This window comes from Australozyma saopauloensis, chromosome 1 (genome assembly GCF_035610405.1).
Source record: "Australozyma saopauloensis chromosome 1, complete sequence".
NCBI lineage: Eukaryota > Fungi > Ascomycota > Pichiomycetes > Serinales > Metschnikowiaceae > Australozyma > Australozyma saopauloensis.
The window spans coordinates 1,761,673-1,775,501 of NC_086131.1; the positions used below are offsets into that span (position 1 = coordinate 1,761,673).

The 13,829-nt window shown below is 47.0% G+C and overlaps 8 protein-coding genes across 8 annotated transcripts; 5 read left to right on the plus strand and 3 right to left on the minus strand.

Annotated features, from left to right (window-relative positions):
* Positions 1 to 1,318: 1,318 nt before the first annotated feature.
* PUMCH_000794 (uncharacterized protein) lies at positions 1,319 to 2,410 on the plus strand (the record flags this gene model as incomplete). Its single annotated transcript, XM_063019869.1, has 1 exon — positions 1,319 to 2,410. One exon carries the CDS (start codon positions 1,319 to 1,321, stop codon positions 2,408 to 2,410), a length of 1,092 nt encoding a protein of 363 aa, XP_062875939.1.
* Positions 2,411 to 3,051: 641 nt separating this feature from the next.
* Positions 3,052 to 4,815, plus strand: PUMCH_000795 (uncharacterized protein; the record flags this gene model as incomplete). Its single annotated transcript, XM_063019870.1, has 1 exon — positions 3,052 to 4,815. The coding sequence occupies one exon, from the start codon at positions 3,052 to 3,054 to the stop codon at positions 4,813 to 4,815; it is 1,764 nt and encodes a 587-aa protein (XP_062875940.1).
* Positions 4,816 to 5,358: 543 nt separating this feature from the next.
* PUMCH_000796 (uncharacterized protein) lies at positions 5,359 to 5,628 on the plus strand (the record flags this gene model as incomplete). Its single annotated transcript, XM_063019871.1, has 1 exon — positions 5,359 to 5,628. The coding sequence occupies one exon, from the start codon at positions 5,359 to 5,361 to the stop codon at positions 5,626 to 5,628; it is 270 nt and encodes an 89-aa protein (XP_062875941.1).
* A 404-nt stretch (positions 5,629 to 6,032) lies between these two features.
* Positions 6,033 to 7,253, plus strand: PUMCH_000797 (uncharacterized protein; the record flags this gene model as incomplete). Its single annotated transcript, XM_063019872.1, has 1 exon — positions 6,033 to 7,253. One exon carries the CDS (start codon positions 6,033 to 6,035, stop codon positions 7,251 to 7,253), a length of 1,221 nt encoding a protein of 406 aa, XP_062875942.1.
* Positions 7,254 to 7,320: 67 nt separating this feature from the next.
* PUMCH_000798 (uncharacterized protein) lies at positions 7,321 to 8,664 on the minus strand (the record flags this gene model as incomplete). Its single annotated transcript, XM_063019873.1, has 1 exon — positions 7,321 to 8,664. The coding sequence occupies one exon, from the start codon at positions 8,662 to 8,664 to the stop codon at positions 7,321 to 7,323; it is 1,344 nt and encodes a 447-aa protein (XP_062875943.1).
* A 479-nt stretch (positions 8,665 to 9,143) lies between these two features.
* PUMCH_000799 (uncharacterized protein) lies at positions 9,144 to 10,559 on the minus strand (the record flags this gene model as incomplete). Its single annotated transcript, XM_063019874.1, has 1 exon — positions 9,144 to 10,559. The coding sequence occupies one exon, from the start codon at positions 10,557 to 10,559 to the stop codon at positions 9,144 to 9,146; it is 1,416 nt and encodes a 471-aa protein (XP_062875944.1).
* A 489-nt stretch (positions 10,560 to 11,048) lies between these two features.
* Positions 11,049 to 12,293, plus strand: PUMCH_000800 (uncharacterized protein; the record flags this gene model as incomplete). The annotated part of the gene is made up of 1 exon (XM_063019875.1): positions 11,049 to 12,293. One exon carries the CDS (start codon positions 11,049 to 11,051, stop codon positions 12,291 to 12,293), a length of 1,245 nt encoding a protein of 414 aa, XP_062875945.1.
* Positions 12,294 to 12,585: 292 nt separating this feature from the next.
* On the minus strand, positions 12,586 to 13,563 carry PUMCH_000801 (uncharacterized protein; the record flags this gene model as incomplete). Its single annotated transcript, XM_063019876.1, has 1 exon — positions 12,586 to 13,563. One exon carries the CDS (start codon positions 13,561 to 13,563, stop codon positions 12,586 to 12,588), a length of 978 nt encoding a protein of 325 aa, XP_062875946.1.
* Between the last annotated feature and the right edge of the window lie 266 nt (positions 13,564 to 13,829).

The following is a 13,829-nucleotide window of genomic DNA, read 5'->3' on the forward strand; positions in this document are numbered from 1 at the left end:
CGGTTGAGAATATGTAGGTGAATAATGGGGAGCGCACGACCGGGTAGAGCTGGCAGTCAGACCATTCACAGGGGAGAGAGGATTTAGAGTTGAATTTTTTTTGTGAATGTAGACGGGATGCGAAATTTTAATCTGTTGTTTGTTTTCTGCTTCGTTTGTGGGATTTAGAATGGTGTTCCGCTGGCTAGAGCTGGCTAGAGCTGGCTCGAGCTGGCTAAATCCGGATTTGGTTTCGGGAGATTTTTGGCCAAAATAAACATAAATTTTTTTTAGTTCCGGGAGGATTGGATTATTTGGGCGTTTTTAAATTCGTTTTCTGTCATTTATCTACGTGTCTCATTGTGTTCGGTGATAGGTGCTATATCCGGCTGCGCCAGCCGAGGGTCTCACCACCATAAGAGGTAGATTAGACGAAAGGGGGCAGCGGTGCATTTCTCGGAAATTTTGATACCGTATTTGGGACCTTTGAGGTATGTTTTGTGTGGTGCGGCTGATTTCATAGGTCTGTTTTGTGGTCTGGCCGGGTATTGGTGGTTTAGTATAGGGGTTAGTAATGTGTACATACGGGCTTAGGAAGAGACGTGGATTGGAACTTTCATGTGATTGAAATTTTTATGGGGTTGGATTATTCGGCCGACTTTTCGGGTGAGAAACTAATTGACTTTGTTTGGTATTAGTCGATCAGGTTCCAGGTGTCTGAACTGACAATTAATACATGGCTCCTCGGATGATTCAGATTTGAGACGGGATAATTGCGGGTAATTCTGAATATCGCATTAAATTCATCTATGACTTCCGGCTGTTGCATTGGAAGATGCTGCAACTGATAGTGATTCAACTATTCAACAATTGTTTCAGCAAGGCAATACGGGGTCGGACATGAAGGCTGTACTTAAATGCACCTAATCAAATAAGACTTCTTATCTGTCCATACCTGTTGTCAATTTGTACGAAGATTGTCTTAGATCCACTAGCTCTGCTATCAATTGGAGTACACCGCTAAAACGTAATGAGTTGCGGAAATCAAAAACATTTTTGCAGTATCAAAATCTTTATCCCACTGCTTAAAACTCAGTCGTAAAATAATACCACACCTGACTATTCTCTACGACAACCGTACCGATTTTGAACCTGTAACCCCTGCAGCTCACACCGAAACTCAACAAATCAATGAATACACATTTACTAAAAACACCATATTCATAAATTCCCAATACGCCCCTTTTTTTTCAAATTCCTCTCCTCTATTGTATTATCTACTGATTGCCGCTATCACCCGTCTGCATCACGTGACATACCATTTACCGTATCTGCCAAAATGCAATCTCCACATTCAACCCCCAAAATGTCTTTGCCGGAAACAAAAATGGCTGCTCCAGCAGAAACAGAGGTTCCCAAACATTCCGACGTTCCGGCTGTTGAACCTGTTGCCCCTTTGGTCTCTGAATCCGAGCCAATCACCGAAGAATCAACCTCCCAAGATCAACCAATACTCGAAAAAGAACCGCAACCAGAAACGCAAGCTTCAATTGAGAAGAGCGAGGTCACGTTACCGGTTTCAGAAGAGCTGAAGCCCGAAACTAACCCGGAACATGAGGATCTTCTCTCCCAATTGGAAGCCAAGGTGTCGTCTCTCTGGACCATGGCAGCACAGAAAACAGACCGGGAAAGTCTCGCCGAAGTGAAGCAGGATATTTTGCTGCAGCTTGCTTCTGCCAAAGAGTCGCTTGTGACCAACCAGGCGCTCCAGTCCAATGTGCACTTCGCCGAGTCGAAGTTGAAGGAACTCACAGACAAAGTAAAGAATACAGACGTAGGCTTAAATTTCGAGACTGTGTCCACACAGGCCAACAAGGCGCTTGATACGCTTGACTCCAAGTTGGAGATTGTCGAGCAGCAGGCGCTGAAGTTTGTGTCTCTGTTGACGTCATTCTTCTCCAGCATGGTTGTAGTCGATGCGCCCAAGGAAGAGCCAAAAGAGGTTCCGGGCTCGTTTTCTAGCTTGCTCGCTGCATCTTACGGTAACAGTCGTTTCGACACGGAGCTCCGGAAGCTTCACACCACTGAGAGTTACTACTTGAGTAGCGATTTGGATAACGAGAAGGAATTGGCTGCATTCGATGTAAATGACCGCACCGATGACATTGCCGCGCTATTGTCCAAGTACTCTGCGACTCTCGAATCGCTCATGAACCTGTTGGTGCCCGTACAGATCTCATACTCGCTCTTCTGGTACCGTTATTTCAAGCAGGAACAATTGTTGAAGCAACAAGAGGAGGCGCGCAAGTCGCTTCTTTCCTCGGGACGCGAGGCTCCCAAAGGTGATGCCAACTCCAAGCCGCTGGTGACCCAAGAAGACGACGAAGATGATGACGATTTCACGTGGGACGACGACGAAGATGAGGCGTAGATGGGGGACTGGCGTTTCTTATCGATTTCAAACAATAATGCTACCAATTTTTATCCGCCCGAACTGATGTCAATACGAAAAGAAGATCTCAGTGAAGTCAGCTGAGTGTTGTATCTGAAAGCCATTTCCTCTCTGTGAAGCTGGGGGCGTAGTCTCTGAGATGTGCCGTCCGAATTCGTCACTGTGTGGATTCGCACAATACTCCGTATACACATACCCGACTTTTCTTTACGCCGTTTGTGGTTCTTATTGGAATCTTCTCAATACACATAAGTGACTTTTCTGTACACTTCGTATATTCCAAAGTATTCCTTAATCACCCTCTAAATACACATACGAAACATTTCCATGAAACCTTCCTTCTAATCGCACACACTTGACAATCCTATACTCTATTCTTCTGAATACACATACCTGACTCTTCTCTCCACCAAAAAAAAAGAGAAAAAAACAGAACTACAAAAATATCCCAACATATTCTCATCCAAATTCACTTCTACCCCAAATCTCACTAATTCTCCCATCACCTCATCTACCCATATGTATCCCCGTATATCTCTGCCTCTATCTATCTGCCTGCACATGGGTGGCTGAACCCTGAACGGTACTACTCTTTCTTTTCCATACCCAAGTCTCCGCTAATGGGCAAACACTATACCCTGTACGATCAGGATCACGTGGGCGGCTCCCACGAGCGTCCTGGTCTGTCCCGGTCGCTCAAAAACTCCCTCCGTCGTGTTTGGGTGAAAAGACTGACCGGAACACCCACCACCATAATGGTCGGGCCCGACCAATTGATAGACGATTTGAAGCAGGCCGTCGTGAACAAGTTCCCGAACTCTTTGGCGAGACACTTTGATCCGGCAGAAATCCAGATATTGGTGCGTGTGAGTGGCAGAGAGAATACCACTTCCGGAAGACGAACTAATAAGAAAAAGCCCGCGCGAAATCCGGCCCTGAGTAGCGAGGACGTAGCTAAGAGCTCGCAGGAGTGGCAGGACCAGGACTCGGTGGTGGCGTTGGCTCCAGACCAGATTGTGTGGGACGTAATTAATGAGTACTGGGGAGGAGCCATGTCTATAGAAGATGCGTTTATTGTAGATGCCGATGCGAACGAGACCATGCCTCCGGTTCCGCCCATCCGGCGCGGTCTTGAAGACCCGTATCCGCCGTATTTCGAGCAGGATGCCAACAAGCTGGCCGAGAAGTTGCCGTTGCTGCAGCTGCGACTTACCGATGCCCGTTCTCCCTCGAGCGCGCCGGAGCAGCTCTACCATCATCCGAGACCACAATACCCCGCCGGCAACAATCATCTAAAAAACAAGACGCTCCTGGCGTCGCCTAATTTCGGTACCCGCATGGGTCTGCTGGTGTTCTCCACTTCTACTGTTCCTGGGAAACACTCGACCATAATTCCTTCTAGCTCTCCTGGTCCATACAACCAGCCTAACAAGTTATTGACGTCACAGCCGGTGCTTCTTCTACCTAAGAATTTCTCTCTAGGGGACCAGAACGGCCAGAAACCTGCTCCGTTCGATGAGCACAAGAGTAATGTGTCTAATGTCGGGATAAAACAGAGCCGTAGCAGTTCTCATGAAACCTCTCATAAACCCCATCCACACGATTTGGAGAAGTCGACCCTGATGTCAAAGCGCATCTCGGAAGGCAATGGATCCACCAACTCCTCTGCAGACGGCCATCCACAAGATCAACTGCTCAAGGCAATACCACTCAGTGCATCTAGTAGCAAGAACCATGTTACTGGAAGCGTGACACGTTCGCTTGATGCCAAGTCGTCGAAATTGAAGAATAAAACACCACTTTCCACGTTCGAGAAAGTGTTGCCGCTGATCTCCGTATTGGTGGTGGAAGATAACTCCATTAATCAAGCCATTTTGGGTGCATTCTTGCGGAAACACAAGATTCACTATCATATAGCCAAGAATGGACAGGAGGCCGTTGACAAATGGCGCAAGGGAGGATTCCATTTGGTCCTTATGGATATTCAATTGCCTGTCAAGTCAGGTATTGAGGCCACCAAGGAGATCAGAAATCTTGAGAAAATCAACCGAATCGGAGTTTTCGCACAGCATGAACTAGTGGGTGCAGTCGGCGGTCAGGGTCAAGAGGAGCTTACCGATGACCAAAAGCTCGACCTTGATCTCTTCAGATCGCCAGTGATCATCGTGGCGCTCACTGCGTCTTCCAACTCGTCTGTGGATAAGAAGAATGCTTTGACAGCAGGCTGCAATGACTTCTTAACCAAGCCTGTAAATCTTGTGTGGCTTCAGAATAAGATCACCGAGTGGGGATGCATGCAAGCATTAATTGATTTCGATGGGTGGAAGGATAAACGGACCCTGACCCTTGGATCCTCTGGGAAGGACGTCAAGGCAGGGAAGTAAGTGAATGGGGGTGGTTCAGGCCAACCACTGGATAATAAGGCGATGTACAGAATACACGGAATTTAATTTAGAAATGAAGGTGATTGGGTATACCAATATCAATTTTTTTGGCGTAGTTCAGTCTCGGAAAGAGCATTGGTGGATAAATGAAGTGAGTTACAGTTCAGAAAGGTTTTTGAAGCTCTTTCAACTTCACTGAACGTTCTATGTCTACTGCCGAAACAAGAACAATGAACTCAAAATCGAGGAGAATATCTCTAACAAATTGTTAAACAAAAAAATTTCAATGTCTTTTCAACGATAATTTGCTATTGTCGCAATTCCAGAACTTCACCGGAACATACAATGAACATAGAATCAACCACACCAAAGCTATTCCAAGCCGAAAAAAAAGAGTCTCCCAAGAAATAGAATCACTCTTCAAAAAAAAAAAACATCATTGTTCAAATTTCCTCCCAAAAATCGCACCTCCAATTTCCATCCCCCACCTCCACTCAACCTGTACCTATACTAACCAACTCTCCATCTTACATCTACAACATAATGTCATTGGAAAACGCCCCGGCCGAAACCAAAGACGCCGTCGCCTCGGTCATGCCGTTGGAGGTTCTAGACCGGTCCATCGGCACGCAAGTCCGCATCCTCCTCACAAACAACAAGGAGTTTGTGGGAAAGCTAGTGGGCTTCGATGATTTCGTCAACATGGTGTTGGAGAGCGTTGTGGAGGTTAGTAGCGATGGGTCTGAGTCTGCTCCGATCAAGAAGATGTTGTTGAACGGCACCTTGATCGCCATGATCAGTCCTTTTATGTAAGTGTATAGTATAATGAGCACAGAATAGAGCAAGAGGGGGCGGAGAGCGCCTCGGTTGTAGATCGAGCGAGTAGAAGAGTTGGCAAAGATGGTGAAGATGATAAAATTGTATAATTGGTTTTGGAATTCTGGATTTTCACAGTGGATAGACTATTGTAACCGATACTCATAGACATCGAGTGCACCAACGGAGATAGAGACTTTGGAGCTTCTGGCCCCTCATTTTTGATAGATTTTCTGTGGCATATTTCGTTTCTTTTTTGCCTTTTCTTCGTTTTCGGCCAACTCCCGTTCCTTTCCTTTCCACATCCTACAACTTCCATTCTTGAACCTCATCTGACTAATCCAGCGCCACCGCCCCCAACTATATAAAAGCCGTACGTTTTCTTAAACTCATCTGCCGCTATGAAATTGAACATTGCTTTTCCTGACCAAAATCGGTTCGTGGATGCCGAGGTCCCCGACGATTTATCTCTAGAGGAGTTCAAATCGTATCTCGAGGCAGAAACAGGCATTCCACCACTTCTGCAGTTGTTGGAGCACGAGTCCGCTCTGCTCTTGCGTGACAGTGACTCGTTGGGCCTGCTAGGCCTCAAAGACCACGATTCGTTGGTGCTACATGTGAAACCAAAGGAGTCCGAGTTGGACCCTCGATTCTCCGCGTTTGAACAGTTGAGACAACAAGCGCTCGTCAATCCGCAAGTTCGCGCCCAATTGGCCCCCGAAGTGAAGTCCGTGCTACGTAGCGCGAGGGAATTTGCCTCGGCAATGCTGAAGAACGAAACCGCCGCTCAGCAGCGGTATGCCGACGAAATGAGAGCATTGCAGAACGACCAGTTCCTGGAGCAGGGCCAGAAAAAGCTCATGGACATGATCCGGCGGGAACGGATCCAGCAGAACCTCCAGTTGGCGTACGAAATCACTCCAGAAGCGTTCGTCAATACGACGCTCTTGCTCATCAAGTTGAACATCAATGGCCACGATACCCATGCTCTTGTAGACTCTGGAGCACAGAAATCGGTCATCCTGGCCCCGGTGGCCGAGTCCTTCGGGCTTCATGACTTGATAGACACTGCTTTTGCTGGCATGTCTCGAGGCGTTGGCCAACAGCAGTCGCCCGGCCGTATTCACAGCGTTCCAGTTGTGTTGGGTGATACAAACTTGGCCTTGCCGTGTGCGTTTCAGGTTTTAGAGATAGGCTTCCCCGTTCTTCTTGGTTTGGATATGCTTAAAGCCCATAGATGCATCATTGACTTGAGCAAAAACGCACTTGTGGTTGGCCAATATGAAATCCCGTTCATGCCGGAGCATGAGGTAGAGAAGTTGTCCTTGGCGATGCATGAAGACCCAAAAAATGCTACTGGAGCTGTGGGAAATATAGCAACGAACGAAGTTGCTCAGAAGCCGGCAGCGCAGAGTGCTCCTTCAATACCAGAAAGAGCACCAACCGCATCATCAGCAACGACATCATCATCCGCTGCTCATGGTCAGAATCCGCTGCCCTCTGTTCCTGAAGACAGCATTACCCAGCTCTGTTCATTAGGGTTCTCGCGCCAAGAGGCTGTAGAAGCTCTACAAATCTCCAACGGCAATGTAGAATTGGCTGCTGGATACTTGTTCCAGTAGTTTCAGGTTACGCAGAAAATCAAAAACTCATTCATGTAAATTATATGTAGATATCAAAACAGAGCAATTACTCGTCGTCAGCTTTGCCGAACACGTCTGCGCCAGTCTTGCTCAAATCCAACTGCTTACCGGTAATTCTGAAGTATAAGTCTTTGACGTCATCGGTTGCGGATTCGAAATGCGATGTGGCGTCGTAACTCTTGGAAATGAAGATGTTGGACTCGTGACCCTCATCAAGAGGCTCGTACAACTCGGCAATGCCCATCAAGGTGTCAACTCTTGGACCAAGCAACTTGAACGCAGGCTCCAACTCCACGTGAGGGGTGGTGGTCTCGATGATGGTGGAGATGATAGCGAGGTAGTAGCCCTTAGGCACAACGGCATGCACGTCGGACAACACAGCGACGTAGATGTCGTTCTTACGGCCCACCTGGTTCTGTGGGATGACGATTTGCAACGAGTCCGAGTCGTGGGTGTTTGGAACTGGGTGGTCCAAGAAACAGAGCGCTCTAATCACCTTCTGGCCAGTCGACTTGACTCTCTCAGGGAAGTACGTAGGATCAGCAATGACCACGGGAGCTCTAGCCTTACCCTCCTTGGTGATCACGCCCGCGAACTTCTTGTCATCAGTATACAAGAACTCGTCGATGGGGGTGTCTAACATGAATGTGCCACCGTAGATTGCAGACAATCTGGCAAAACCCTGCGGCAACTCGCCCAAACCATACATAGGATAGATGTAGGGCGACTTTCCGTATTTGGCCACCGATTGGACATAAAGAATGATACGGTCGATGGTGGGTCTGGCTGGCTGGGTCAAATAGTCATCGTTGGGCCATAAAGCCATAGCATGGCCAATGAAATCCTTGGTGCCGCGCTCCAAGCCATGGTATGTATAGATCTCGTCCATCGTGTTTTTGTCCAAATCAAAGCCCAAATGGGTGGATGCCACGTCGTCGTCGTAGGCAGCTACAAACTCCAAGAACCGCTTCATTCTACGCTTCTCGAAGATCCCCATCAAGGAACTCTTGAGTGCCTCCACCTCGTTGGCGGGGACCTTCGAGATTCTTCCTCCACGATACACATAACTACCGCTAATCTGCTTGAACTCTACATACCTGGTCACATCCGTTCTGACCAAAATGTTGCTCAACTCACCGTTGGCCATCAAAAACTTGGGGATCAAATCAATCATGTAGTCACGTGCGTGACCTTTCAACTCGGGCGGAGCGCCCGTCGTTGGACGGAACTTGGCGTACAATTGGGTAAGATTCAACGACGCAGATTCTCCGCCGTAGAAGTTCTGCTTGTCGATGTGGAGCACTTTTTTGCCCTCCGACGATAAGATGCCGGAAATGACACATTCGGTGAGGCCCGTGCCGAGAACGATGTAGTCGAAGTCTTCGTCCATTTTGGATGTGGGTGGTGAAATTGGGTGGTTGATAGATGGAGTATTGGGTATGAGGTTGAGGTAAGAACTGGGGAATATGGGTAGTGGAGTAAATGTAATTTTTGGGGGAGAAAATAGTAGGTACTTGGATAAATTATATTTTAGAAAAGAATTTTTAATTTGTTGTTTCTTTGTATTTGCTTTTGGTCATTGCTCGTGTCTTATCTGTATTGTAGCGATAGGGCGTAATTGGAGGGCAATTGTGGTTGATTGACGCTGCCTTGGGTCAATGGCTGGATATGTTGACGAGAATGGCTTTTTTTATCGTTCAGAATCGTGCACAATAAATTTAGGCGTCTCCTCTCTCTTGGCGCCGACCTTTCTCTGCTGCACTGGCAAAAGCTTAAACGAAATTTGGCAGAAACAATTTCTGAAATAGACTGAAAAAGACTGGATCGAGAATTGAGTTACCTTATTTCTACATTGAAATGTGTTTGAGCTCACACAACATTGTGGAAATCACTGGCATCCTTCTTCAGGGCCTCGTTCACTATCCTCGAGATTTCCTTAGGATCAGACGTAATCTTCGTGAAATTCTCGAATCCATCTGTAGTGATGAGCAAATCGTCCTCAATTCTGACACCTCCCACATAATAGTACCTATCAAGAACGTCAGTGTCAATGTACTTGGATGTTGCTGGATTCTTCAAAATGTCCTTCAACAAGAATGGAGAAAAATAGACACCGGGCTCATCAGTCAACACCATGCCTTCTTGCAAATCTCTTCTCAACCGCAAGTATCTCAACTTGGGGTCTGGGTCCTCGTAGTTGGGCCTTCCACCCACGTCATGTGTATCCATTCCCAAAAGATGGCCAAGGCCATGAGGAAAGAAGCCGGCAGAGATATTCAGTTCGAAAAGCTCTTTTTCGGAAAACTCTTTGAAAATACCTAGCTTTATGAACTCCCGGATCAACACCCGATGTGCTTCTAAATGGATCTCATCCCAGCTTGCACCGGGCCGAATCATGGACATGGTCACTTGCTGCATTTTCAAGACGATGTTGTAGATCTCCAAGTGCTCTTTAGTCCAGTCTCCATTGATGGGGAAGCATCTGGTCACGTCTGAGGCGTAACAGCTCCATTCCGCGCCAGCATCAATGAGAATAGACCGTCTTGTAGGATCAATTTCATCGTCATTCTTTACGTAGTGCAATGTGGAACAGTTTGGGCCTGCGCAGCAGATTGGATCGTACAGTTGTTGCTTGGAGTGCTGTCTGAGCGCATGGTACATGAACTCAGCATGAATATGAGTTTCGTTGTGTTCGATGGGGACGGCGCGCATGACGGCCAAATGGCAGTTGTCGGTGATATGAGCGGCATGCTTCATCAAAGCGATCTCGTAGTCGTCCTTGATCATTCTACATTCGTCCAAAGCCTCGAAAAACACCGGATTGTTTTCACGGATCAACAGCCTCACGTCCTCGTTCCATTTGTTGATGTCTGTGGTCTCAATCACCTCGACTTTCTTGGAAACTTCCTCGATTGAAGCCTTCAAGTCGGAAGCGAATTGCACGTCATCCACATCGAATTTGGCGAGAGCATCCTCCCGAGAGAGGGGAAGTCCGCTCCACATCACATCCTCCTCATCCAAATCGGGGAGAAAAAGCGTCAATTGGTCGGTTTTGGGAACATACAATACATGACTTCCAGGAATATCACAGCCCGACAAGTAATAGAAGTAACGGTTCTGGCGCAAAGGCTTTGTCTGGTCACAGTAATCATATAGTTCCAAGTTTTCGCCGCTAATAAAGAATGCACATTCGTGGTTTAGATTCTTTGAGTAATGGTGAAATACTCTTCTGGCATGATCCTTTGCAGGATACTTCTTTCCATGGATGGCAGCTAAGGCAGACATACTATATTTGTTCAATTGATGGGCTACGAAATATATATTTGAAGTTTTTCAGGCAGTAACACGAATATAGATAAGAGCCACACTGATAAGCGGCATTGTATAGAAGATGGGGATGAAACTTTGAAATGGCAATTTTATGACATAAGTTTCGAGAGGGTTTCTTGACATTTCGTAAATATTAAATTTTGTGTTTTTTTGCGGCAGTTCCTTTTTTTCAGGTCAGTTTATGATTTCAAGGAATATTGGATATAGCTGGTGGAATATATGAAGAGAAACTGGTCAGTGACATTGGTGTTATCAAACATGTAAACATTGAAAAAAATTCTAAAATCTCAACAAATATTCGTTTTAGAATAGATCGTAGATGGATCGAGACGGATCTTACTCCACTCCAAGCCATTTGGAATCGAACTGGTTCAAGTCTCTAAGCCCCGAACCCACCAAAATCAAAAAAAAAAAATCACAGAATAATAATTCATTATTCAAAGAATGAACCTTCATTTCTCATATGTGCCAGAAATGTGCAAGAGTCTACAACAATATGTACCGTATCCAATATACCCAACGAACACACTACTCAACACAGTCTACAAACAATCAAAGCCAAGTAAAAACAAGAAAAACAACTACAAAACAAACAGCAATTTCCAAGTTTCCCTTTTATCAATCAAAAAAAAAACCAAATCCTCCCTTTTCTCACTCATGTTCTCCACACTGTACCTACACACTAGCACCCACTACTCACTACTGCTACCACTACTACTACTAATCGCCACTCCCCCAAATATGGACAGATTACAAAGACTCCTTGGCGGAAGCGCAGGTCTCGGCATGGGCGGTGCCGCCGGCGCCCAACAATCTGACTCCCCCGCCATCGACGACGCCGAAACCGTCTACATTTCCTCGTTGGCGCTTTTGAAAATGCTCAAACATGGACGTGCGGGTGTGCCCATGGAGGTCATGGGATTGATGCTCGGCGAGTTCGTTGACGACTTCACCATCCATGTCATTGACGTGTTTGCCATGCCGCAATCGGGAACAGGTGTTTCTGTGGAGGCAGTGGATGATGTGTTCCAGACCAAAATGATGGACATGTTGCGACAAACGGGCCGTGACCAGATGGTCGTGGGCTGGTATCACTCGCATCCGGGTTTCGGGTGTTGGCTTTCGTCGGTGGATGTGAACACACAACAGAGTTTCGAACAATTGAACAAAAGAGCCGTGGCGGTGGTTATAGATCCGATCCAGTCGGTCAAGGGTAAGGTGGTGATCGATGCGTTCCGGACCATCGACTCGGGCGTTTTGATGCGGGGTCAGGAACCCAGACAATCGACGTCCAACGTGGGCCACTTGAACAAGCCCTCCATCCAGGCCTTGATCCATGGCTTGAACAGGCAATACTACTCGTTGAATATCGACTACCACAAGACACTGCACGAAACCAATATGCTCATGAACTTGCACAAGACCTCGTGGCAGAGCGGCTTGAAGGTTGCTGACTATAATCATCAGGAGCACGAGAGCTTGACCAACATCCAGAGCTTGGTCAAGATCTCCAAATTGTACAACGAGCGCGTGGCCGAGGAGAAGGTGTTGCTGGAGGAGCAGTTAAAGACAAGATATGTTGGAAAGCAGGACCCAAAGAAGCATTTATCGGAGACATCCGAGACCATCATCGAGGACAATGTGACCTCCTTGTTGACCAGCAATATCAATGCTCTAGCCATCCAGTGAGGCTCTTAGTGAGCGGAAGGTTGCAAATAGATGTATATTATGGAGTAATCGTACATGCGTTAAAAGGAGTGACTGTGGAAGTCTTTGTAATGGGCGTAAAACCAAGGATAGAACAAGTGAAGAATCAAATAGTACAAATAGAATTGATATCATTATGATGTGCATTCAAATGGAATGGTTCATGTTTTGCAGCTAGTTGAGTGCGTATTGAATACGAGTTTGGTTGTCTTTTGAAGACAAACCCGGCCTACAATGTTTCTAATCTTCACCTGGCATCACTTCACTTTTATATTTAGTACTTCAACACCACGGAAATGCTCTCCTCGACCAACTTCAGATGGTCTTTCACCAAAAGACTGCTCAACACCGAGCTGGAGGGCAAGAAGTTCACACAGCACACCAAAAACGCCGCGAGCTTGATCTCAAGCACAGCCTTCGCCTCCGAGTCCAGTTTCCCCCGGATGTGTTCGGCAACCAAAGGTAAGGTCTTGAAGAACTCGGCAATCTCGGCAGCGTACGCCTTCTTGAATGCCTCATCGGTGACCGTGGGACGCGGCCCAGAAAGCAAACGTTTGGCAGCAGCGAGCGGCGCCTTGGCCACATCAGCATAGTCCGAATACAAGTTGCCGTATTTCTCGCGGAAGTGGCCCCAACCCTGGATGTTCTCTATAAGCTGGACAGTGCCCAAGTAATCCGTCGGCGAGGCCGCAAAGACGAGCTCCAAGACCTCGTTGCTGGAGAAAAACACCTCGTGTAGAAGCGTGAATACCCAGAGCGTTTGTAAAGTATCAAGGAAGTGGTTTACCGTAGAGTCGATAGCACCGGTTGCAAACGATTTTGCCGCCACCGCAGCAGAAATCTTCGCACAAGTGGTCACGCATTTGGTGGTGTTCCGCTGCGTCTCCACCAAGATCGGGAGCGTGTTGTCTGGCGATGCAAGGTACGATAACGGGACCATGCAATGCTGGGATTGCACCATCTGCAGCTTTTCTGCACCTCCGGCCAAGCGCAAGTCGTGGCGGCGACACAAAATCAAAGCGTCGGCGAGCCCGAGAGGGTCTGTTGCCAAAAACCTGGAAAAACCCGGCCGGAGCTCGGTTTCTCGGACGTTATGTACCGCTAGAAGAAAGCGTACATTGGAGGACGCCAGGTCCTTGGTGCTGAGGAAAGGATATTTTTCTAGACTATCCAGATAGTCACGAGCCTTGACGGGGAACGTCTGGAGAGGAAAGGTGTCGAAGAGCGCTTCCAATGGCTTTGGTACTTTCATTGGTGGTAGTACGTATGGGGAAGGATACTACTTGGTACAAAAAGTTTATGAGGGAAAAGAGATTTATTAGTGAAAGAATATTTTGTGATTTGTAATTTTCGTCTTTAAAAATCCATTGGATCGCTTTGACTTAGGGGTTTATATGGAGTGTTGCAATTGAAAGAAGCTTCATATGGACGCACAACGAACGAGAAATGAATTTCAAACAGTTTGAATTTGAACAAAACAATCGTGATTCCGTACGGCTAAGCCTACACCAGGGCGAG